The sequence below is a fragment of the Haliotis asinina genome, chromosome 6 (genome assembly GCF_037392515.1).
Source record: "Haliotis asinina isolate JCU_RB_2024 chromosome 6, JCU_Hal_asi_v2, whole genome shotgun sequence".
Lineage (NCBI taxonomy): Eukaryota > Metazoa > Mollusca > Gastropoda > Lepetellida > Haliotidae > Haliotis > Haliotis asinina.
In genome coordinates, this window is record NC_090285.1 from 25,033,046 (window position 1) to 25,059,695 (window position 26,650).

General features: G+C 39.7%; 2 protein-coding genes across 2 annotated transcripts; both read right to left on the bottom strand.

Annotated features, from left to right (window-relative positions):
- Nucleotides 1–981: 981 nt before the first annotated feature.
- Nucleotides 982–9,858, bottom strand: LOC137288239 (uncharacterized). The gene is made up of 12 exons (XM_067820693.1): nt 9,507–9,858; nt 8,301–8,460; nt 7,797–7,967; nt 6,596–6,687; nt 5,952–6,178; nt 4,924–5,174; nt 4,462–4,684; nt 4,065–4,154; nt 3,539–3,750; nt 3,021–3,221; nt 2,070–2,244; nt 982–1,143 (listed from the first exon to the last, which is right to left on the bottom strand). The coding sequence occupies exons 1-12, from the start codon at nt 9,812–9,814 to the stop codon at nt 1,028–1,030; spliced, it is 2,226 nt and encodes a 741-aa protein (XP_067676794.1). The 5' UTR covers nt 9,815–9,858; the 3' UTR covers nt 982–1,027.
- Nucleotides 9,859–12,415: 2,557 nt separating this feature from the next.
- On the bottom strand, nt 12,416–24,869 carry LOC137288238 (uncharacterized). Its single transcript, XM_067820692.1, has 12 exons — nt 24,505–24,869; nt 20,703–20,862; nt 20,163–20,333; nt 18,657–18,748; nt 18,152–18,378; nt 16,768–17,021; nt 16,013–16,235; nt 15,035–15,124; nt 14,491–14,702; nt 13,783–13,983; nt 12,899–13,073; nt 12,416–12,571 (listed from the first exon to the last, which is right to left on the bottom strand). The coding sequence occupies exons 1-12, from the start codon at nt 24,810–24,812 to the stop codon at nt 12,456–12,458; spliced, it is 2,229 nt and encodes a 742-aa protein (XP_067676793.1). The 5' UTR covers nt 24,813–24,869; the 3' UTR covers nt 12,416–12,455.
- Between the last annotated feature and the right edge of the window lie 1,781 nt (nt 24,870–26,650).

Consider the following 26,650-nt stretch of genomic DNA (forward strand, 5'->3'; position numbering starts at 1 on the left):
TCAAGATCCTTTCATCAACACTGAAATTCCTTCATCCATCATTTAATAATGTCACATGAGTGAGTAGTCTCCTTGTGAATAGCATCCGATGTGGAAACTGACTTCCTGACGGATGGTTAAAATCATTTTTGTCAATTTAATTGCCTCGATTGCTGATGTAATTCTCAACAGAATAATATTTATCATTTTAAAGGCACAATTTCACACGTTTTCTACAATATTCTGGCCTATTATTCTGGCCTATAGCTGGGCATATGAATTCACTTTGCACTCATTTAGCCAATGGGGCTAATGATCCCAAAATATCACTGGCTCTTCAGACACTTTACTGGCCGGAATAATTCATGATAATTCATAGACAATTAAGCCGGTTTTGTTTTCAACCAGAGTGAATCACTGTGGCATTTCAGAGCTGACCTGCTCTCGATTTAGATAGTTATTTGTATAACAACGTGCATTTTTTACTATTTGTTTTGACTGTTTGTTGTCCCTTAAAATAGCACGTCACGATTCATGAAACATGATCAGCTCCTAAATTATCACTAGCCATGCGGACCAGCGTCAGTAACTTTTGACAGGCCTGAGCTAGGGTCAACTAGCATTTTACTAGCGGGCAGGCAGTTATTTCGAACACTGCTCCGTACATCCCAAAACTGTCGCACTCGGTGCCGGTCGGGTTGCAATCACATGTTGCGTGTATGTTTTTGTCCACGACTAAGTTCTGTCTCCAAAGGAGTTATAGAATTGTTTTAGTAATGAGCATTTTTTTGCTTGTTCTAACATTTTCATGTTTTATAACTATAAAAAGTATATTCAAGATTTCACCTCCAGTAAGAAAACAACAAGTCCTCGTGGGTGGACACTCATATCCTTTGAAGTAGTCGATATATACAGGCGTTTTGCCCAAATGATGAAACCTGTTGCAACCTGTATCAACTCCAAATAACTGTAGGAAACAGATAACTGAAGCATAGTTATGAATACTTTGGAAACATGCGATATTTTATTGACGCACAGATTATTTGTCTCAGTACACGCCAAGATATTTAGATCCTTCGATTCTGAATCCACCTTCCAAGACTCGTGATGGAGCAGACTTTTGTTGACTTGGTTGCTGTCCACCCACAAACAATCGGATGTAACCTGAAGAGGATGATCATGACATATAATGAAAAACAACATGGGGCTTTCAGTGTATTAGTTTGTAGTTTTGTTTGATACCTAAACATATTAATCGGATATCCTCACCACTCCACAACTACAAAGACGACTCAGTAGTGAATGTAAGACGCTTGACAACTAGTCCTTGTGCAGTAAGCTGGCATCAGCCATCAGCCATCAGCCAGTATGTGAACAAACGTTTTTTACAATAATTGTTTGGAAAAAAGTTCCAACAACTTGACTTGAAGAGTATGATTGTATGTTCAGCAAAGTCATCATGCTTTGCACCAAACGGTCATTCTATCACTTAAAATGACACAATGCATTGGAATTTAAGGCAAACTATAAAGAATGAAATATTTTTAACCCTCTATGCTAGACGAGCCAAAATGGTCGTTCAGTCGATACGAAGTGTTCCATTCTGGTTCCTGTCGATAGCAAGCTAGGATATTATATCACGTGATGTTCCATACAAGATCAAATGTTGCCGTGTTACAAGGATTACAAATTACCCGAGAAGTATTTTCACAGTGGAAATTCACGAACAAGTGCTATAAAATTCACTCGAAATCGACGATGTTTCATATTTAAGAGCACTATCTTTTTTCTCTATCATCTCCAGTGAAAAAATACGATTAAGCAAATGTCTTTTGTTACAGCGGACATGTTCGAGTGATCTTTCCCGAATGTTGAGAGGGTTAATTTATATATTAAACAAAATCTGCTTTGATCCTCCTGTATTTTGCCTCCTTTGACAAGAATGAATTGCTGAAGACAGAAATTAGCAGAAAGGAATCATCACCAGTTCAGTGACCTACAGAAGCGCATCTACACCTAGGTCGTCATCATTATAGGTACGGTGTACATGACATGTACATTATATACGAGAACATTCAAGCGTCACTCACCTGGTTCTATCACCCATCCCGAGTTGTCAACCCAAACGGCCATGCTCTCTGCTGACACTGTGATGTTAACTACTTGAAAAGCATTGGCAGCAATGGTGACACGCTCGAAAGCAACCAGCTGTCGTTGAGGAACTGGCACACTGGCGTTGTCCCAGGATATATAAACCTGAACAACCTGCACAGAACATTTGACCTTTTGACCAAACGTTGTATCTTTTGATCAATCATTAACCATTGACTATAGCCATGACTATAACCATGACACATTTCACAACGGTTTTGTGGGTTTGTTGTGTTTACCCTTTGACTAAAGGTTTACCTTTTAAACCATCCGAAAACCATTTCCTGTAGTGTCAAGCTGAAATACTATCATGATCTCACACAAGATCATGACATTACGACACATGCGAGAGATTTGGCTGTAATTCTGCATATATCACTTGGCGGTGTGAGGTGATTTTAGACTTTAGTGTACGTTCGTGATCATGTATGCTATATGTGTGTTTAGGTGTACAAGTGTTTGTATGTGTGTGACTACCTGAACTTGTCAACTGTTGATGGTTTCATGGTGCCAGCCCTGTCATACAGGATGATACCGAGAAACTACTCAAACACACTATACTGACGCCGACCCGACAAATCATCGCTTGGTCGTAGGACCAAGCAGGGCAAATACAAGCGCACAAGTTGGTTCAGAATTAAATGTCCGATGATCGAAGCCCAAGCGTTTTTTCTCTGGATGTACTGGATAGCAGACGTGTCACGATTTACAAATTCTCCCAGCTGACGTATGAATGTATAGTGGTATTGGAGCTCATACGAGGTATAAGTAATCGATTAGTAAAAACCTACACACACCCATTTAGTAGATCATTGAACGAAAGGTGAGTTTTATTGGAGTTATACTAAGGACATCACACTGAAGGAAAGACTCAAGTAGACTCCACTGACCTCATCACCCGCATACTTTCCTGTGTTCTGCAACAGAATGGAGACCTCCACATCTGACCCAGCCCTGATGGTGTATGAATACTGTAGCGTGATGTAAAAGAACTCGGTGTATGAGAGGCCATAGCCGAAAGGGTACAATGGGTCGTCTTCGTAGTATCTGTATGTTCTCCCGGCCATTGAGTAGTTTGTCATAGCAGGAAACTGAAATGAAAGGATTTCAGCTTGCTTGGGTATTTGGGGACCTCATATCATACAGTGTTCCAAAAACACCTAAACAACCGATTTTTCATCCGATGAATGCTTATATTTACTTATTTTATACGTACTTATATCGATCACCATGTTAATATCAATAATGCACAGTAATATCAATAATGATCTATAACTGACTTTTCTCACTGTCTTACCGTGTAAATCTGTGTCTGGGTAAATGTGTGGGGTATGCTCGTTGAGGAGGAACAATGATGGAACCTATAGACATGCTTCAACACTGTACAGGAAAATAACATTTCACTCACCCCATCAAGACTCCTAGGCCATGTGTAGGGTAGTCTGGCTGCAGGAACTGAACCCGGTCCATCCATGGTGAGCACTCGACGCAGAGCTTCTCCTGTAGCCTGAGCAGGGAAGAAACATTCCAAGATGGCGGCAACCTGGGGACTGGCATCTGCCATAGTAATGTTCAGTGGCCCGGCATTGAACATCAGAAGGACGATGGGCGTGTTGCCGCCTGTGAAAAATCGTTAGTGATATGGTGAAACATATCAAGAAAGCTTTGTACTGCAGAGTATTCAATGCTGCCGTGATGTTCGTGTACTGTTTAGACTAACTATACAGAATAACAAAATGAAAAGTAATCGGAAAAAGACATGCATATTTATGCACAATGCTCAACGTCCGTAGGATGGCAAGAAATAGTTATCCACTGAGGTATCTGGGGTATTTATCAGACAGAGGATTTTGGTTTGGTCACTGCTACAAAATACATTAAATTGTGATTTTCACACCGAGCCTGTCAGCGCATTAAAACCTGATGACACTTGCTGAATTTCAGTGAATCTTGTAATAGTTCGGCTTGCCCTGCAGGAAGTTCGATGTCTGGCCTGTCACGTGCTTCACTCTCAATCTCTTGACCTTGTGTGAAAAAAACATATGTGAAATATGTAAGAGATAGCGTCCGCCTTCAGGTACATCTGATACAGAAAGGATGGTCGCGACCACGATAAGGGGCACTTAACCATACATTGGAAACACCTCTTTATTCATAAAAAATAAGTTATTCTAATATATTAAACAAACATCGCTACATTTCTGTGTGATAAACAAGTAAAGGAGTACACACACGCGCGTGTACTCCCAATGAATCCTTTTTATTCATTAACAGCAACAAAAGTGTAGAACACCCGTTTCAGTCACATTACAAATGAATTCTGTTTCTTACCAGTGCCCAAGCAAACAAACACCAAATCCTTCCCGGACACAGCGTCTTGAACAGAGGAAGAGTTGTAGTTTGTGCAGGAAGTGTTAGAGCAGCCGGCGCCATATTGGACGTTTGGGGACAAGTGTTTGATACCATCCAGTGCAGTCATGGTAAACCGAGGGTCACTGTCGGCGGAGTAGTCACCAAATATGTTGACTTTGTCGTTGGCGATAGGACCTACAACCTAGAGGAGGAATCACAGTTTTTGATAATATTGTGGCATTGGAGAAATGACGAACAATTTCTAAATACACTCTTGACAATATTGATTTGACCACCAGAACAAAATACGCTATATGAAACTGCACATTTGTAGACATATATTCTTAAACAATTGAGAAATAATTATCCTTTTTCCAGGGTGGTGTGGGAAAAATGAATGAAAAGGAGGATTCCGTATATAATCCCCATAAACGAGCTAACCCCAATAGAATTATATTTCTTTGTCAAAGGGAGGAAGTTGTTCACGTTCTTCAGCAAGACGTAGGTTTTCATTGCTGCTTCAACTGCCAGGGCTTTATGGGCCTCACTCTCGATGGTAGACGTATTCAGTTTAGTGTACGGGTTCGATTCCGGTGGATCAAACTCCCCAAGCCTCATTCTGGTATAAAACAATGGTTTTACTCTTTCCCGAATCAAATCTTCCGTGAGCTTGCCTTGTCTGACTGCTTCAGCTGTTGAGAGAGATGAAAGCTGATTCTGAAGGGTCACTGTCATGTATAGGTGAATACATTTACAGATGTGTACGTAGACTACTGTATTGTATACTGTAATGTACGTAGAAGTATGTGCATTCCAGATTGCAGGATATCAGTTTCTTATTTAGACCTCGTAACCATTTTGGGGCACTTAGAAGGGTGGAATGTTCTGGTCAGAAAATATTCATATGTATTTGGTACATCATTTTGATTACGTGGTTTCTAAATACAATAAAGAAGTAACTATTTATCTTTAATAGGCGTCTTCAACAACCACCAAAAACATTGTATATTGTCTTCTGACAGATTCCCCTCCCCCACCCCCACCCGCAACATCAGATGGGTCACATTCTTGACTACATCCCGTAATTGCATTCAACATGATTTGACATTGAATAGGACATATTAATATTATGTCATATGAATTGTTTCATTGTGGCACACTATGTGGTACGGAAAGACCAAACTTTGCTTTAACAGACATACATTTCTTATAAAGGTTTGATGTAGTTTGTTTAACGCCACACCTATATGGCGGCTCTGAATTGGATGGCACCAATTATGAAAGCATACATATCTGAGACGCCCTAGGTATAAGCTGTGGGCGCAGCACACATGTACACTTTCAGCAACACCCAGAAAACAAATCCAAAAACCAAACGTCGCATGAATGGTAATACCCTGGGACCTTGTCCCTCATTGGAGCATGTGGGGATGCACCTCATCAAATATACACTGGGATCAGCTACCTACTGATAAGAGTGAAGAAGGGCTGTCGAAGGTTCTCAGCTAATTCCAGATTGACACCAGCGTTTACCGACGCTGCAGCTATGTCAACGCCGTTGTCGAGGTAGTGGTGTGTTGTCATTATTCTCTCTATGGCTCCTTGGTCACTGATGACGTAGCCGGTGAAGTTCAGTTCCTTCCTGAGAACATCTGTTAGGAGCATACGGTTGGCACATGCTGGCGTTCCGTTGAAGCTGAAACATATAGTCCCCTTCTGAATCACATTCATTGAAACATCTTCATTTTATCAGCGTAGACAAAGGTATATAAAATAATTAATCACAATTTAAAAGTCTTTGACGGACATGGTCGCCAGCCATCACACCATGTTTTGGGAGCGATTTTCACGATTAATCGATTAATTTTCCCATCTTAATGGTTTATGACAAGAATGGGCATCATTCTATTTACAACAAAAAAAATAAATAAAATGAAAAAAAGAAAGAAAAAAATGAAGAAAAAAAACCCCACGATGTGAAACACAATAAAGAAAATTCTTGGGCACAATGTTTTATGTGATTAATAATGTGATACTGTATTTCGTTATGACTTTGTATCTGTATGAGTAATTTCTTGTTCTTGCCGCTTGAGGTACCGCGATGTTGTACTACCTGTTGTAGCCGCACATGATGTTGTAAGTCCCGGCCTTGATACAGGCCCGGAATGCAGGTAGGAATGTTGTACGGAAATCTCGTACTGATACCTGTACAAAGAGAAGTCAGATCTTATGCTGTCTACACCTAAAAGGAAAGAAGAGATGAACAAGTATTCTGATCAGATCATTCAGAAATAAAGCTCTGAATCAATACAGAAAGTGTAGATAACGGAAGGTATTTGGGGTTTTGAGAAAACCTTTGCGGAATTGTCTATCCATCCCTGTATGTTTTACTACCACGTATCAGTACAAGGCACATACCTTCTCGGTGCTGTTGTTTACATCACACACATTATATATCTAAAGTATTTTGCTGTAATACATTGGAGAAGGTAACATCTGTCCATCTGCACATTTGCTGCAGCATAGAAAGGTTCCCCAATAAGGATTTTCTCTCAGTTGTTGAGTGTTCGTATGAGTGTGGTCCTTGTATTTTATAACTCTGTACCCAGGTGTGCCATTCACTCATCAAGTGCGCTGACAAACATGTACCAATATATATTTTAGAAACAGTTACTTTGTTGGAGTGATCGGAACAAACACGTATGTGTAACAGCCTGGCCCACACCGTTGTGTACAGGGCTGTATCATTCAGAGGTAACTAATTCATACTGCCTTACCGTCCAACATCCCCACGTGGCCAATAGTTTACAGCCTTGCAACCTTCTTCATACATGTGACTATTTCAAACATATATATTGGCACATGTTTGCCAGCTCTCACTGTAACAGAGAGGCTGCTTATCCACACATCAACATAGTTTCATCCATCTTTTACGGAGTATCTTGGTTCTAAGGCATTTTTAAAGGTTCATGGGTACACAGTTAGCTACATATAAATAGATTACAAATACGCATATGGAACACTTACTCCCTGAAGATATTAATGAAACATGTATGAGTGAAATTGTCTCAGTACAGACATGCATAACCACTTTCTGGTGACATAGATGAAAATCAAATCATCGATTTGGGCACAATAGAAACTATGGAATATTCTAGTGAAATTCAATGCACTTGAACCGTGATTTCGCTGTAGTGGAGAGTGTTTTCTATCGTCCATTTTAACGTTACGAGGTTTTCTGTTCTGTTCACACGCTTCATGTCATGTGCCTATGTCGTCCCTTCTGTGGACTTCTGTAAAACAATAATACATACCACTGCTGAAAAATTGTGTCTCGATACGGGGATACTGTCTGGTCCAGCGTAGGCGGCGAAGACTTTACAACCAGAGTTAGTTCTCACGAAGCGTGAGTCGTTCCCTTGAAGACCCTTCACGGACATGGCAGACAGAACACCAGTCATATAGGGGTCTTCTCCATAAACCTCCTGATGTCAGAACACATACTTTTGTTTACAATGTAGCAGCAGTTGGGTGCAAAAAAACCCGAAAGCTCTCTAGACAAGCAAATACATGTAGAGGAGTGAAAAACGTGTCACTATTTTCATTGTCACCCTAAACTGATGAAAGAATCGCATTCTTTCTTTATATAGTTATATAGTACATATGTTAATGAAATGGTATGTTCCTGTTTGTTCCTGTTGCAACTATCAACATCCCGTATCAATGTCTGAGAGTATTCCCAAGTCAAAAACATACTTTCAATGCATATCATCATTTGCAGCTGAACAATTATAGATGTAAAAATGAGAAAAAGTGACCTGGTTTCGACCCCATCTGGGGTCCCTCATGATGTTCATGAAGGGACTGAAGCAGCTGATGCCTTTGTGGTCACCGTACTCCTTTTTGCTGACGAAGTCGTTATATTTACCCCGTACTTCAATACTGGTGGCCTCAGCGACACGGTACATGAGGTCCTTGCTGTGAATATACACATATCATATTCTAATTTGGGATAAGTCATCTTCACTGACCGATGTCAGTCATGCCACAAAACGATTGAATGTACACAATAACCTGGATCCTTCCCACCCACAAGCGTCCAGAATTATGGTAACGATCAGATCAGCTGTAAAACCTTATCCTACACTTCCTGTGGAGTTTGAGATAACTGTTGGGTGGTACGTGGCTGTTGCTGGCGTGTTCAAGGGCATCCCATAAATGGGGTTCATGTCTCGTAATTCTGCAAAGATATCAGTTGCCAGTCCTTCACGTTTCTCGTTCATGTCGTCTTGGTATGTTTCGCAAACTAGGCAACGTAGGCAAGCTTGTTGCTTTGATTTGTACTCAAATGAAGGTAATTCAAGATGCGGCAAACATTGAGAAGGCAGAATGGGTTTTAAAAATACATGTGGAATTTACCCACAAGTGACGTACGTTGTATCTGAATTTGTAGTCAATTACTGTTAATTAACAAATGAACAGTTGAATATGTGACAATTAATGGTCTACGATAATGACACTATTACAAAAGTGTTGAAAACATCTCAAGTCACAGTAACGTCTATATGTCTATATGTTTCATTTCTCCAGGTCCTAAATTTGTCTCCCAATTCTACTTGGTATCTGTTAGTGATTGGAAAGGATTGAGAAATGCATTTCACTCCTCTTAAAAGAACATTTGTGGAAGTTTCATCTCTGATAGGATTTCTGTCATAGATTAAAAACGCAAAACAAGTTCTGAAATACCCTGTTAGAACAACTCAATTGTACTTGTCAGTCCCTGTCCTTTGTTCTGGGAAACAATATGTGTATTTCCAGATGTATCTTCTTCATGTTTCTCTAAGGAAAGGGGTTCAGGTCCTGAACAAGAAACAGTTGTTGTACAGATGCTGAATTGTGTCGCACCTCACTCGATCTTTCTTTCATTCCCCTTTCGGATACAATGCCTGTACTTTTCTGACCTCCCCACTAGATGAACACATGATCATCAATAGAAACTAAATCCATCTTATCCAGACCCCTACCTGAAGGCAGCAGCTAGACCCAGAGCTTGGGGGAAGGATGTGGCGTTCCCCGCCCCCACGTCCCCCCTCAAACATTCGGTGTTCCAGGAGTAGGGACCGATACCCAGACGGGGAATGGGAGGAGCGGGTCCACCAAAATTTCCATGCCCCCCTCGGGCCATCTGTTCTTGCATCTCTTCCAGGGTGAGGCGTCCGACAAGGTCCTCTACTCTCACATCCCAGGGTAAGGATGTGTTTCTGAAAGGATAGTCCCCTAGCACACAGAGGCATTTGAGGATCAGGACATATAGGTATAAAACACCGTTCATGATAACAGTTGTAGACTCTCTATTGCTGTCCAACTGGAACAGAGAGGTTTAAGCAGCAAAAAGATAAGGAACTATTATTACCTTGGTGTTGTCCTTGATCTCAGGCACCAGGCACGTTACCAAAACCATATGACAGTAAATAGTCAGCAATAGATCATTTTAAAATTGTCAATGTATCCACGTGATTCAGTATTCAAGTGAATTGATTTCTATAATTGTACATAAGGAATATTTCCTTAAATGGATGATCACTACACAAACTATTTTACATACCATCTGTAACTGATAACAACAAAGATTATTTTTCAAACGTCCAATCACACAAACAAACTGTCTGATTATCACAAATCAGTGTACAAATTTGTCAAGCTATCTCCACCAATTTGAACAAATCACAAGACTTTGTCAAACCACCATTTACCATGTACATTTATAATCACGTGAATAGTCATGCAGGGTGTTGATGCCATTCCATAGTGGAAACTAAAAGACAGACATCTCTCCGCTGGTGTATAAATAATCTTTACCTAAACCTCGGCTTCACTACACGTTACAGTATATCTGACCTTTGCGTAGTTATTTATCAATATGATTCCACCAACGATCAAGCCTGTGATAGATTGTTCGATATGTATCTTCATTTGAGTCATATTAGCACGAGGTTTCATAACATGTACACTCTACACGCATGTTTTCCTTCTTGTATTTGAGAGCTATACATGTTCTTCATATTCCTTTCTACATGTTCCCTGGATGTTTATGTCAAGCACAGTACACACCATTTTGAATGAAGCTTCTGTATCCTTTTACATTAACATTTCAGAGGGTTTTTGCAGAACTTGATTATCTAGTAGCTTAGGTGTGCTGATATTTTACCATTATGTGGATGAATGAAAAGGGTTTTTTTGGTGAAATTACCTATAAAATCCGGCATCTAACTACTCATTTCATATATCTCCTGTTGTGGACACTGGATGAATGAAAATGAGTCGTTTGTAATCATGTATTTCATAGGTAAGTTGAATTAATATTGATCTCAGTTTTCTAATGTTCAAACAACGACTGAAAGCTCATTTTCTTAAGCTTTATGAATGAGAATGAAGGGCAAATTTAGAATAATTTGCACCAACATCTGTGTTAGGACTACACAGGCATTAGTAACAAAATGATCAGCCTCGGAGTCTGTTTTGTCGTACCATACCAACTAAACAAAAGAAATCTCATTCCTATTCAGCCGTACATCTAGATGATTTCCTTTGACGATGAGGTCTTACCGCTCAGCTCCAACAATAAATCATCATGTCATAGTTATACCTGAGCTATTTTGTGGGTTTGTGCAATAGTTTGGTACCCATGGATAATGAAGAATAAGGACAATGGGCCAACTGCAAGGAAAGTTTGGGTGCACAGGAGACCATTCGGAATACTAATTGTATTATAACGTAACCTGGGTGTCAGCCTAACACTGATCATCAGTTCCAGTTCTTGGTATGAAGGGGTACGTTACAGATGGAAAAATATGAACTACATATTCTTAGAGATGAACACAAAGTAGTTAAGTTACTATGTAATTTAAAAGCTAAAAGGTTAGGGGAAACATGTCAGCGGTAATATGACTCAAGAACAGTATTTTCGTATTACCCTAAGAGACAACTTAGTTTGCAGAAACTGTGTAACTGCGTTGATCGATGCTTGACTGGCTTCTGGGCGTGGACAGTGAAAGCATCATCATTTCAGCAACAATGCAAATGGACATTCTGGGAAACGGCATTTATCGCCCGATTTGAATGACTGTCAATCCAATGTAATTCTAGGAACCCGCTGTACGGAAACCTTTGGTATTTTTAAACAGAGTCAATAGTGTAAATTTCACAGACAGATGATCATTCCACTGAATTGTATTGTGTGCTGTGTTCCTGTATTCGTAGTCCACGAGTTGAAAGATTTAGCACAATAGGTTACTCGCTAACTGGTTTTATTGATGTATTCTTCATGAGAGGTTTGTGCATGAAGCCTTTTATTTTTTTTAACTTTTTAAAAACTGAACAGAAGCCATACTGTTCATGGTGAACCGATCAGGCAGTTTACACATTGCGACTAGTTTCATGTCATTTAGTTGATTCTTCTGACAAGCATATCATCCACGGCTTCTTTAATGCCATCTACAATATTAGAATGGGAATCTGAAACATATATTTATCTGGTTTGTTTAGTCATGATGCTGGGACGTGGATATGTTTGGGATAAGTAAAAATTGGAACATCCTCTTCTAATGCTGGTGTGTAATGTCATTGAAAATGAATTCCGTATTTTCGAATTCGAATTCCGAATTTTCAACAGTTAGCTTAAAATATCATTCTGCTTTCATAGGAACAATATTCGAGAATTTCCACAGAGCATCAATTTTCTGAGCATTGAATTGACTAGGTTATTTTTGTGATTGAAATAGTTGGACATTGGTATGTCCGTGGATGGTGTATTCATAGCAACTGCGTCTTTTGAATAATATAAAGTAGACAGTGGATTTTCCCTGTCGCCATGTATATGTCATGCTCACAATCATCGGATGCTTAGTTGAAAGAAATAATGGACGAACAGCAATGACAGTTTTGTTATCTTATTAATGATGTTTTTAATTGTATTAGTACACGCCAAGATACTTGGATCCCTCGACGTTGAATCCACCTTCCAACACTTGTGATGGAGCAGACTTTTTTTGTCCTGGTTGCTGCCCACCAACAAATAATCGGATGTAACCTGAAGGGGATGATCAAAATGCTGACATGATAAACGAAATGTGTGGCTTTCAAAGAAACATTTATGTAATACATGAAAGTCTTAATCGACTATCTTCATCGCGTCCAGCAATAGAGCTTTATGACGAAAGTCTGTAAATAATCGATCTGAGTGAGAGGCACAAGGCCATAACATGTAGGCAGAGGTACAGGATGTACCAGTACATTCAAGTGAGTGAGTGAACTGAATTTTACGTCGCACTATCCATGATCGAATCTGGTCCAGACAATCAACTTCTCAACAGTATGGGCATCGATCTACGCAATTGGGCATTTATGCGTCACTCACCTGGCTCTATCACCCACCCCATGATGTCCCTCCAAACGGCCATGCTCTCTGCTGACACCTTCAATTTAACTACTTGTAAAGCATTGGCAGCAATGGTGACACGCTCGAAAGCAACCAGCTGTCGCTGTGGAACTGACACACTGGCGTTGTCCCAGGATATATATACCTGAACAACCTGCACAGAAGAACAAGCTACTGCATGACCATTTTGGCACCAATAGTGTCATTTCACATGGTTTAAAGTGAATTGCGGTCAATTTATTGCAGTTGTAAATGTTGATGGCATCACGAGGTGTCATGTCAAAGTTGCCTTGTGTTAAATGTTTAAAATACTCGGATGACAGTTTCGTCGTGGGCATGGTAATTGCAATAATTTACGTTTGGAGCGGTAGACGATCGAACCAACCTTTTTTACCTCTCAGATAGACAATTGTATCTACTAGACCAAGAAGGCGTTAAGGGATACGAGTTCTGTCAGTTGAAACATGCATATAAAATGTTAATGGAATGCACGTCTACTGGTCCCTACGGCAAAGGAATCATGTATTTCTGTCTAAAGGTATGTATTCACAGCATCTCGGTAACTTTCAGCGGTTGTTTATAGAAAGAGTGTTGTGTTTTAGTATTTTTACAATACGTTCTTTCTTGTAGTAGCGTTTTGGACATGCATTGTGTAATCGTTCTTAATTCCTAAATGTATATAGAGGCGTCGTCAATTTTGTGACAAAAACCTTTTCATAAAAAGTAATAGGGACAGACTAGAACACGACTGGAAGCCTGTGGGTACAGACAGTATAAAATACATTTTAACATAAATGTTTTTTGCAAGAAAGACCTAATGAGGCAGAGGGCATCGGACTGAAGGAAGACTAGATTCCACTGACCTCATCACCCTCATATTTGCCTGTGTTCTCGAGCAGAATGGAGACTTCGACATCTTCCCCTGCCGTTATGACTTTGGCGTACTGTAGCCTGCTGTAGGAGAATTCGGTGTAAGAGAGGCCGTAGCCGAAAGGGTACAGTGGATCCTTTTCGTAGTATCTGTATGTTCTCCCGGCCATTGAGTAGTTTGTCGGGCCTGGAAACTGGAATAAATGGATTTTAGCTCGTTGAGATCTCAATTCATGGATCTCATTCATGTTTAAGACTGTTTAACATCACAATCAAATGTTCAAACCATATCTTGACATCCTCCTAATAAACAAATCAGGACCTGATAAACGTTGTACCAGACCATCAGAAATGGTAATATGAAATCAGCCTATTCACAGTGCCTGGTTACCTGATCCCACAGTGGTCAGTTCTTTAGGAAAAGGTTGTCAGTAGAAATGCACCTTTGCCAAATCTTATTTTTCTCTCTTGTACTTCTTCATTTCGCAACTACTTTTCATGTTAATCACGATATTGATATTGTAGTAAAAATTCTAAATCTTAGAGTGATCTCAATTGCCTTTGGATTTCGGCAAATGTTGTATATCTGGGTAAATCTGTTAGGTATTCACGTTGAGGTAAACGTGGAACCTTGTGATTAACGCAACGAATGGGTATTTCAAATAAGTGAATACTGCACTTCAAAATAACATTTCACTCACCCCTTCAAGACTCCTAGGCCATGTGTAGGGTAGTCTGGCTGCAGGAACTGAACCCGGTCCATCCATGGTGAGCACACGGCGCAGAGCTTCTCCTGTAGCCTGAGCAGGGAAGAAACATTCCAGGATGGCGGCAATCTGAGGACTGGCATCTGCCATAGTAATGTTCAGTGGCCCGGCATTGAACATCAGAAGGACGATGGGCGTGTTGCCGCCTGCCAAATATGATGTGTGATATGGCAAAAACAGAAAACAACGGTGTACGGCACTGGCTATTGTTTTAATAAAGAAATGGTTGAGAAGGGAAATATATACATTGTGCAATCTTTAACTGGACTCTTAAATATGAAAATGATTGAAAAAATAGATACACAATACTAAACATTCATCTTGTGTCTTGGAGGTATCTTGAATATGGGCAAAACATTCGGGACACACATATGGTTCCTGCGAAGGGAGGAGCAGAACATTTTGAAGCTATTTCATAACATGTTGTTTCCAGACCCATTTAGTCAATTTATTGGTCTAAAAACGTGATAATGCTTACCGAATTTTAGTGAATCTTGTAATAGTTTGGCTTGTCCTGCAGGAAGTTCAATATCCGGTCTGTCAAGGCCTTCGGTTTCGATCTCTTGTCCTTATAAACGAAAGTCAGGTGCAATGATCGTCACTGATATCTAATTCTATCTAAACCTTCAAAGGCTATGTTCCAATCTTTGTACCGAATAAATCCCCCCCACCCCCCACCCCCAACTCCCAGCAAATATATCATCTGTAATATACAGAAAATATTTAATCTTCTCGTGCAGACATAGTGTGACATTTCAACGCCGACATAACACTGGATTATTTTTCCATGCCGCGGGAAGACACTACTATGCATGCTGAAGGGTTGCTGAAATTATAACTCAAAGCAAAACGGACTGTGAAAGCTGTTTTACCACGGAAATGGGAAATATAACATGACGTGAAATACTGGAAACAAATTCCCTTCACTTGCTTTTCAAACAGTAATAAAGATTAAGTTAAAGTTGGCACTCTGTTTAAATCATTATTCTAAACTTACCCGTCACCCAATAAGCAGCAGCCAAAGGTAAAGTGTAACTGAGATCAGAACACCGGTTTCTGGTATAGTACTAATGTAATTCTACATACACACACTGCATCGTCGTTGTTATTAGATATAGGCAACCCTCAACAGACATTCAACGTTGTTAATACGTAAAGACAATAAGCAATGAAGGTGTGAGTGGGAGAGCTTAGTTTTATGGTGCACTCAACAATATTCCAGCTTTATGGCGGCGGTTTGTAGTTAATCGAATCTAGACCATACAGTCCAGTGATCAATAACATGAGCATCGATCTGCGCAACTGGGAACCGACGACATGTTTCAACCAAGTGTGCTAGCCTGACCACCCTATGTCGTTAGACACCTCTTACGACAAGCATGGGTTACAGAGGGCCAATATTTTAACACGGACCTTCACGTGTCTGGCAATACAGGACATTTTCTAGTTCACATACCAGTGCCTAGGCAAACAAACACCAAATCCTTCCCGGACACAGCGTCTTGAACAGCAGTAGAGTTGTAGTTTGTGCAGGAAGTGTTAGAGCAGCCAGCGCCATATTGGACGTTTGAGGACAACTGTTTGATGCCGTCCAGAGCTGTCATGGTAAACCGCGGGTCAGTATCGGGAGGGTAGTCGCCATATATGTTGACTTTGTCGTTGGCGATAGGACCTACCACCTAAAGAAGAACTGAGAATTACAGCAAATTATACAATGACAATGGGAAAATAAGAGAAGAATTTGATTTCAGAACGGAATAAGGTCTCACATAACTTTATCAAATACGGTAAATTCATGTGATACACAAATGTTTCTATATATGGTTATTGAAACAATTTAGGACTGTTAAATGCAAGAGTGGCATTTACCCCTCGATGTTCCTTCCCTGTCGTTCTATAATACCCATAAATCTCTGTTGATCTGTAGAAAATATTTATCATTGAACATAAGTAATAAGGGCCTTGCAATGATGATACTGTGTTATGTAAACACCGTAAAGGTATTGATGATGATGTTTATATTACATATATTTGTAAACGCTATAAGGATATGCCTCGACGTTCCATTCCAAAAACGGCCCATTCACGGTCCAAAAACGGTCTCTCAAACATTAACATCATAAATGCTTTTGTCAAAGACATCATCTAGCATTCTAACATTTTTATGCATGCCTTCAGCTAGTCACATGTCTTCCGAGTCAGTATCCTTACCCCGATAGAATTATATTTCGTTGTCAAAGGGAGGAAGTTGTTCACGTTCTTCAGCAGGACAAAGGTTTTCGTCGCTGCTTCAACTGCCAGGGCTTTATGGGCCTCACTCTCGATGGTAGATTTAATGTTCAGCTTAGTGTACGGGTTTGATTCCGATGGATCAAACTCCCCAAGCCTCATTCTAGTATAAAACAATGGTTTCACTCTCTCCCGAATCAAATCTTCCGTGAGCTTTCCCTGTTTGACTGCTTCAGCTGTTGGCAAAGAGGTGGAAGCTGTTCAAGAAGGACCAGTGTCGTATAGGTGAGTACATGTATGCTGTATGCGTATTTATATACTGTCAAAACAAAAGCGTGTAATAGCCTGGCAATGTACTTTGAAGGAGCGAGATGATGCACTAGGGGGGTCACTGTCGTCTAGGTGAATGCATGGACAGATCTGTAGGCAGGCTTAGGTTTTATGCATTCTAATGCACATTGTGCTTTATATATATGGATGTATGTTGTGCTATATGTTGGCTGGCCTTATCAGAAGATATATTCGGGTAATACAATGTTAGTTGTCGCAGGATTCTTTAGATCCATTTCCCAGTACCCCAGAAGAAGACTGAACAGGAAAATATATGAATAAGTGATCTCACACCACTTCAAATCTGTTTATTGATTCATTCATCAGATCACATTCAGGGTTTAAGCCCCTATTTCACTCATACCTGATTAATTGGAAATAACTACCTCACGATAAGATTACGTTACATGAATTGATTGCATGGGAGTATCAACATGAAGAGATCTGTACAACTGATGAACGGAGACCAAGGGGTTTACCTACCCAATGCCTGGGAATTTAATTAGACTCACGGCTTCACCAATTCCCTCTTAATGCACTATAACAGCTTCATCCCAACCCGTAGTATCTCAACCCTCTATCAGCCACCCTATTGTGTACCAGTCTAACTCATTGGCTTCCATCGATTGTCCACTGTAACAACACCATGCCAGCTTTTGTACGTTTTTACTCTCCTTTAGCTGCTGTACATACATGCTTAAAATCATCAGTCTGGCTTTATGTACATTACCGGTATATATATCCTCTTTAACTGTTAGTCAGTATCCACCTGAGGAAGGTGTAAGCAGCAGCCCAGAGACGTTGTGTAAATAATAAGGTAGTTGACATCCATAACATTTTGTCATATATAATTGCATTCAGTAGTGGAGACACACCATTCAACCCAGTCGTGTGAAAACATGCCACCCATCAGGGTGTATTATAGTTGAAAGATGTGGAAAAAACACGAGTTGATTCTTGTTTTTGGATGCCGATATTACTTTTCAGAGAAACGACTAATGTCTTTATATATAGATTGGGAAATACTACTACCTACTGATCAGGGAGAAGAAGGGCTGGGAGCTACCCCCAGATAACTCCAGATTGACTCCAGCGTAAACGGACGCTGCAGTTATGTCCACCTCGTTATTGAGGTAGTGATGTGTTGTCATGATGTTCTCTATGGCTCCCTCGTCACTCACGACGTAACCGGTAAAGTTCAGTTCGTTCCTGAGAACATCTGTCAGGAGCCAACGATTGGCACATGATGGCGTGCCGTTGAAGCTAAAACATACCGACCCTTTCTGAATCATAGGCACCGATGCTTCTACTTTTTACAAAGGAATATGAAGTAATTATTGAAGATTGTACAATTATTGAAGAAACTGATTCAGACCTGTAAGGTAAGGTTTGGGGTGCAAGGCATGTAACCAATATCTCTTCTTATTGCCTGTTTGACGAATCAAAGCGGGGGAAACGTTAGAAATATTGGTTTTAGTTTAGATGTTTGTACTTTGATGTTATTTCTTGTTCTTGACGTTTAAGGCACCGAAATGTTGTACCTGTAGTAAGCGCACATGATGTTATAAGTCCCAGCCTTGACACAGGCCCTAAACGCCGGTAGGAATGTTGTACGGAAGTCCCGTTCTGATACCTGTACAAAAATAAGTCACATCGTATGCTGTCAACACCTAAAAGAAAAAAAAAGATGAGATCGAAAAGTGTACACATGAAAATGTTCAAAGGAATGAAGCGACGAAGATATATTGGTACAAATACAATAATACACTACTAATGAATTGAAATCCTCTACAGCAGGTTGCTATCCATTTAGGTTCTGAGAACATCTAACTGAATGTTGAAATTAGACTTTATGGGGATAAACAATGAGTGACATATATGTTTGTCCTGCAGTGTACTGGTACTTGGTAAATATGAATGTTTTCGGCGTTGTTTTTGGACATGCATCCACACATCAAATATCTTAATTACTGTGGTGCTTAACCCTCCCCAAACATTCCTGATATAATGTAAGCACAAGCTGCTATAGGTAACACCTGATATCCATCGTATCATTTTCAGCAGGACTCACAGTTTCTAAACTGAGGATTTCCTTAGTTGTGCAGTGTTGGGTACCCCTTACCCAGACATCTGACTTCCGTCCAATTTGCCTTCACAAACTCATCAACCTGATTCAAGTACCAGTATATATCATATATCAAGAACGCTACCAAAGTAGTGAACTGTTTAGATATACCATTCCCTCTGTTGGGGGGACCCTCTGTCCGTCATGACAGAATGGCGAAAAAGCAGGGATGCAACAGCTTTGCTCAGCTCCTTATGGCACCTTGTTGTAACGTTAATATGACAATCAGGAAAATTACGATTGAAGGAATTGTTGCTCGAAACGGGGCGCTATTTTTTGGTATATCAGACCAATGCACTACACTGACCTTGAACTCCGAGCAGTTTGTAGCGGATAGCACATTGTCTTTTACACGGCGACAGAAGGAGGTGAGGTCCTCTCTGGACTATGCTAGTTTCAAAGATAAGATATCCTGTGTCCTGAACAGGTAATTGTACCATACTAACCTCGAATCACCTTTAACCTTTAACCTGGTGAACCAGTCCTATTAAATGACTCTACTGATGTCAGTTACCTTCGAACATATGCCAATCGTTTCAGAAATATATCTCGCTATTTGAAAACAAGATATTGCATGAAACATTACTAACATTACAAACGTTTGGCGTCTCGTGATTTGTTGACGAATGTAGAGGATGTTTTTTCACTGTCTTTTTCATTTTAGAATGTTTCAATATTGTAATACGTTTTTGCATCTCTATATAGACAATCCAGTGATCAACATCATGAGCATCGATCTACGCAATTAGGCTACAATGCCATGTGTCAACCACCCGATCCCGTTCGTCGCCTCTCACGATAAGTATGGGTTAAAAATGGGTGAACTGATCAACAATTCTAAACCGGTTCTTCACGGCTTTCGCTCTGTGTGCAATGCCTATTGTGTTCCTTTTGTAGACTTTCATAAAACAATAATACATACGACGGCAGAAAAATTGAATCTTGATACGGGAATGCTCTCTGGTCCAGCGTAGGCGGCAAGCACTTTGCACCCGGAGCTAGCTCTGATGAATCGTGTGTCGTTGCCGTGAAGGCCCTTCACAAACTCAGCTGCCAAAACACCAGTCATGTACGGGTCTTCTCCATAAACTTCCTGGTATTCAGGAAACACATGTCATTAACCGGATGCCCTCGAGACTATCAAAGTTATATCGATGTCGTAGTGAAGTAAACAAGTTTCATTGTTTGTAATTTTCCTGGCTACATTGACGAAACGATCGCTTTCATTCCTCTCTTCTCCTTTTCATTGACATTTCCACTGGCTACATGTATCTACTTCCAGAATTCATGATGTCGGAAAGCATTTAACTTCATCCCTGAAGCAAATTACTAATATCTCATCTTATCGTAAGTCCCCACATTTGTCAAAGATTCCCAGACCAATGATTACTTTGGCCAATCATGATTTCATTTGAAGCTTAACACTTCTAGACGAAACGATGTAAGGATAAGAAGGTGTGACCTGGTTTCGTCCCCATCTGGGGTCCCTCATGATGTTCATGAAGGGACTGAAGCAGCTGATGCCTTTGTGGTCACCGTACTCCTTTTTGCTGACGTAGTCGTTATACTTAGCGCGCACTTCAGCACTGGTGGCCTCAGCAATTCGGTATATAAGGTCCTTGCTGTGAAAATACATTTCTAGAACTTACATGTCCTATCAAAGTGGACTAAATACCAATATGCGCACTTCAGCACTGGTGGCCTCAGCAATCCGGTATATAAGGTCCTTGCTGTGAATATACATTTCTAGAACTTACATGTCCTATCAAAGTGGACTAAATACCAATATGCGCACTTCAGCACTGGTGGCCTCAGCAATCCGGTATATAAGGTCCTTGCTGTGAATATACCTTTCTAGAACTTACATGTCCTATCAGAGTGGACTAAATACCAATATGCGCACTTCAGCACTGGTGGCCTCAGCAATCCGGTATATAAGGTCCTTGCTGTGAATATACATTTCTAGAACTTACATGTCCTATCAAAGTGGACTAAATACCAATATGCGCACTTCAGCACTGGTGGCCTCAGCAATCCGGTATATAAGGTCCTTGCTGTGAAAATACATTTCTACAACTTACATGTCCTATCAAAGTGGACTAAATACCAATATGCGCACTTCAGCACTGGTGGCCTCAGCAATCCGGTATATAAGGTCCTTGCTGTGAAAATACATTTCTAGAACTTACATGTCCTATCAGAGTGGACTAAATACCAATATGCGCACTCACGCATCGCTTTCACCTTTCAAATAATGAACATCGAAATACAATGGAACCATCTTGTTATCCAGAATTTGAAACCATCTGTGCCACCTGACTGGGACGCGTGTCGTTATTGAGTTCGTGATTCCAATATACAGAAGGAGACTGATTATATGTAATCAAATACTAATTTAATCAGATACCACGATTCTGATTTGTCTGGTATGCCAGGGTATACCCACGGCAATACTCTCCTGAAAAGCTATGACAAAACGTATATGTAGGTCCCCCTTCCAGGAAGCACTAAGGTGATCATAAATCACTAAAGTAACTTTGGTGCGATGTTAAAGAATGGGAGGAATAAGGTAAACCTTAGTAAAGGTTGCTTCGTGACAGGTGCCCCTGGTATACATATGAAATTAAACAGGAATGTTGTGTTGGTTGTTGTTTGACGACCCACTCAGTAATATTCTATCTTTAAGAAGACAGTCCATGAATAATCGAGTTTGGACCAGGTAATCCAGTGGTCAACATCGTGGTCATCTACGTAAGTGTCAACCATGTGAGCCATCTCGAGAGGCATCTCGTACGGTAAGGACAGCTATGGGATGCTGATCTATAACATTATTGCTGTAGATATGGCAATGCGTGGTCTGGAAAATAAAGGAAACCGTTTCAAAACTAATACAATACTTATGCATAATTATGCATAATTCACGCCGAAGTGTATAGCTTTTCTTTTTCTCCATGTCCTGCATCTGTGTTATCTCATTTCTGTACTTAATCCATAAGTGTGTACAATGGCACCATCAAAGTTCATCAGCTGGTAGCGTCACAATAATAAGAATTTAAAAACACAGCTAGTCAAGTTTCATTACAGATTGAAAATAGAGGATAAAGGGAACCATTTGTCTGAAAGTTTATCAATGTCATCGTTCCTTCTGTATTTGATTTTTTCAACATAGTAGATGTCTTTCAAAATTGTTAAGAAGTTAATGACTTTTGGAATGATTTACTTCAAACTGCAAGTTTATATATATATATATATATGTGTGTGTGTGTGTGTGTGTGTGTGTGTGTGTGTGTGTGTGTGTGTGTGTGTGTGTGTGTGTGTGTGTGTGTGTGTGTGTGTGTGTGTGTGTAAGGTTTGGGTTGCATTACATCCACAGTTTACATAGAGTTTCACTGTCCACATTACAAAAGCTACATAATGTATCATCAACAACTGTCATTTCCAAAAGCACTTTTTTGCATGAATAATTATATGCAAAAGTTTACATAAGTTTTACATCTTTCACATTCTTTCTGCAAATGTTGAAAATCATATGCCAGTGAACATCAATATCATGAAATATGTTTTCCCATTTTAGCCAAATACGAAGTTTAATATTGTCAGATAAAAGTTTATTATAAAATAATCCTGAACCCTTTTTCAAATCCATGAACTCTTTATGCTTCGTCTTATGGTCCTTTTCCGTGATTCAGGTATAATGTACAAAACATATCTAAGATCCATATATGTACCTCTAATATCAAATTTGAGCGTCAGATCTTCAAAAGACATAAAACCATCTTCAATACAAAAGTCCTTAATTGTTAAAATTCAATTTTTAGCCCAAAGCCAAATAAAGTGATTTGAGTTTCTAACATCATTTAACCATAATGTTTGTGATAAAATTCTCTGAATGTTGTCTGCTCCTGGGGTATTTTTATTACAGTCTAATTTCCATCCCGCAAAAACATCTTTCCAAAAAGAATTTTCAATTTCAGCGAAATTCTGAAGGTTTGCTCCACCTATCAATGTATCATTTAATGGATTATCGATATTTCTTTTTCTCAAATACAGTTTGAGTGTAGATACTGTCATGACATTAATAAAGTTTTTAACATTTGTCATGCGTGAACCCCCTTCTACATAATATTTTGTTCAAAGTTCTATTTCAAAGTTTTATGTTCAAATGTTCAAAGTGTTATTTTCTCATGTTTGTCATTCCAAATAAATCTGTAAAATAGTCTCTCTATGGAACTAAAGAGTTGAAAATGTGAACTAGTTTCGAAAGAGCCAGTGTTTTATTTCCTGTGAGTTTACCAATCAGTGTCAAATGTTTTTTTCTCCACGTTGCCAGTAATCTATAATTTCTTCAAGTCTTTTTCGTGTGCTGATTACCCAGTTAGAGAGGTGCCCATTCTGAATTACACATGGCGTTGTATCACGAGTCAGTAGATTCATCCGGCGTATAACCTGTCGCCCAAAACCACATTTTAGGAAAACAAAGCTTATAAATCTCTAGAAACTGTGTCAAATGCTTTTTCAAACATTAGATCATAAAATAACCTTGTATGTTCACTAAGTGTTCTACCTGGTTTAAATCTAGTTGGGTTATTGTGTATCAAGGAATCTAGGTCCATTTTTAACCTGTTAGAGATACACGCACTAAATATGTTACATAAAGCATTTAATAACGTAATTGGTATCCAGTTCTTTAATGAGGTACTATTTTTATTAGCTTTAAGTATACAAACTTTAGTGCTAACACCTCTCTTCATGGTAAGAGACATTTTATTTTTTCTTGAAACATCATTGATAAATCTAAAGATCCAAAACTTAAGTTCTGTCTAGGACTTGAAAACAATCTACAGGAAATCTATCAATTCCTTTGTCAAACGCCATATCTTTGATAAGGTATCTGAGAAGAAGAAACAGAGGACAGAAATATTTCGTTTGTAATCACGTTAGTAGTTCCTCACTTCCTCTTTGCGAAAACAGTGCTTGTGGTTAACGTATTTCCTTAGAGTTCCTGTTGTTCCGTTTTCTGATTACAACTAGGAAACGTTGCGTGTTTCTGTTTTCGAATAGATTGTCGGTTGCCAAACTCTGATTGGGTACCTTAGTATAGCTCTAAAAACTTAGATGTTGTATGTATAAGCAAATGACATTTAGGAATTGCTGGTCTGTTTGTGATCTTCCCCTCTCGGAAACAATGATGTGTTTGATGTGCCTGCGCTGTAATTTACAGATGATCACCAATAAAAATTGAATCCACGTGATCAGACCCCTACCTGAAGGCAGCAGCTAGACCCAGAGCTTGGGGGAAGGATGTGGCATTCCCTGCCTCCACGTCCCCCCTCAAACATTCGGTGTTCCAGGAGTAGGGACCGATACCCAGACGGGGAATTGGAGGAGCGGGTCCACCTAAAGTACCAGCTCCCCCTCGGGCCATCTGTTCTTGCATCTCTTCCAGGGTTAGGCGCCCGACAAGGTCCTCTACCCTCACATCCCAGGGTAAGGACGTGTTTCTGAAAGGATAGTCCCCTAGCACACAGAGGCATTTGAGGATCAGGACATATAGGTATAAAACACCGTGCATGATAAGAGTTGTAGACTTTCTACCGCTGTCCAGCTGGGACAGAGAAGGTTAAGCAATAATCAGATAAGCAGGTATTATTACCTTGTCCTTGACCTATATCACCATGTTCTAGAAAGATGACTGTGCATAGTTAAATTAAAGATCGCGCTAAAAGGCTGAGAATATTCAAGGATGATCTACAAACAAATATTTAATACTGTCTTGCTAACAGTGCAGCAGAAATCAACGGTGTATACACACAATATCTGACAGCATGCTAACAATTTCTGTCAACAAGTTAACTAGAAAGAGCAACTCACTCATTCACCCAATCAGCAGATAAATATCTGATAAATCACAGACTAATTACATAACTACAGACAAATAGTGCACTAAATTGTCAGAAAATGTATTGAACAGTCTGTATTTTATGTATTTTCTGTAAGAGGCCATATTTGTGTGACAGAGTTATTATAATATAATCGGCCACTGACCTTTGCTATCTCACTTTTGTATAACATGCTTAAAGGTACTATTTCACACCACACCACTCTAAAATATATAATGCATTTCTCTCAAGATAGCTACAATGCAATTTATTTCTTAGATTAGATTAGATTTAGATAAGATTATGTACAATACACATTGGAATGTTCGAATGAAGTTTAATGCAAATTTGAATTAAATCAACTCTGACGGCCTCTGCCTCATAACATTATTACAACGAATCCAATAGAGTTACGTCCCTTGGAGACCTCTTTACGAATACAGTCCTGGAGAAAATGACGACGGTTGTTTACAAGTACGCATTAGTAGTGTCCAGCGCAAGACTGTGATTTACATCAGTTCGGCAAACACCGTCAACAGCGAGTACGACAGTTTTTAGATTACACTTTCCTAGAAAAGGTCGACTCCGGGATTTGAACCCGCACCCTCAGTGTGCATTTTTGTGGAAATCGAAGTGGCTGTGTGGGTTAGGCGGCTGACTTTGTGTGCTGACGATTAGTTGCCTGACTCTGAGGGTGTGAGTTCGAGTCGAGGATGGGGCTCAACTCAAAAGTATTAGAATTTGTACATTACTAAGAAAGTGTAATCCCAAATATGACATATGCTACATTTGATCACTTTCTAAATGGCATTGTGTAATCAATTGTTTACATTCCATATATGGCATGTGTTCTCTGTTTGGAAACTCTTTGTCTCGACATCTCACTTATCGATTTCAGGAGAAATCAGCAAGAAAAGAGATGAGTGCATACGTCCTCACAGATAAACATATGACAAAATATTGTCGAGAATGTTTGCAATTATGCTTTTCAATTCAATATGTGTGACAGCTGTTTCAATTCTACTGCCTGTGCGTTTTTTCCCATCTCAGACACTTTTTCGAATGTCTTTGTATATCCCAGTTGTTGCGTAGGTGTGCCATTTTACCACCACACGGATAAATTCTTGATCTGATATGTGAAACCAAAATAAAAAATTAGATATCTAAATAGAAGGTGACCTAAATAATGGCAGGAGGACCCTAATCAACTCCCTTATCTATTGTTGTGAACACGGACTAGCAGTATTAGAGTGGTTGTAAAGTCCCTTATGTTTCAGTATACGGCTATATGCGGTCAAGCTATCTCACTTATATGACTGAACATTTCAAGCCAGGCCACAGCGGACCACTTAATACCAACAGCTAGTTGGGCTGACATACAAACTTAAAATGCGCAGGATGAATTGTTACGGGCATGTCTTTCCTATGGAATTACGAGCATTTAAACTTTGAGCATAGGCCTTGTGTGACTTGTGCAAAGTAACTGTCATTGTTGTTTACAGTTTAGAATAATAACAAGAAGACGAACCTG

Bases quoted from the DNA above. Each gene is read 5' to 3' on its own strand.
- LOC137288238 (XM_067820692.1), bottom strand. From the start codon at position 24,812: ATGCACGGTGTTTTATACCTATATGTCCTGATCCTCAAATGCCTCTGT. The intron at 18,749-20,162 runs GTATGTATTATT...ATTTTTGTACAG, and splicing joins GATTCAATTTTTCTGCCGTC to GTATCAGAACGGGACTTCCG. The intron at 16,236-16,767 runs GTAAGGATACTG...GTTCTTCTTTAG, and splicing joins CGAAATATAATTCTATCGGG to GTGGTAGGTCCTATCGCCAA.
- LOC137288239 (XM_067820693.1), bottom strand. From the start codon at position 9,814: ATGAACGGTGTTTTATACCTATATGTCCTGATCCTCAAATGCCTCTGT. The intron at 7,968-8,300 runs GTCACTTTTTCT...TTCTGACATCAG, and splicing joins CCAGATGGGGTCGAAACCAG to GAGGTTTATGGAGAAGACCC. The intron at 4,685-4,923 runs GTTAGCTCGTTT...TTCCTCCTCTAG, and splicing joins AGAAATATAATTCTATTGGG to GTTGTAGGTCCTATCGCCAA.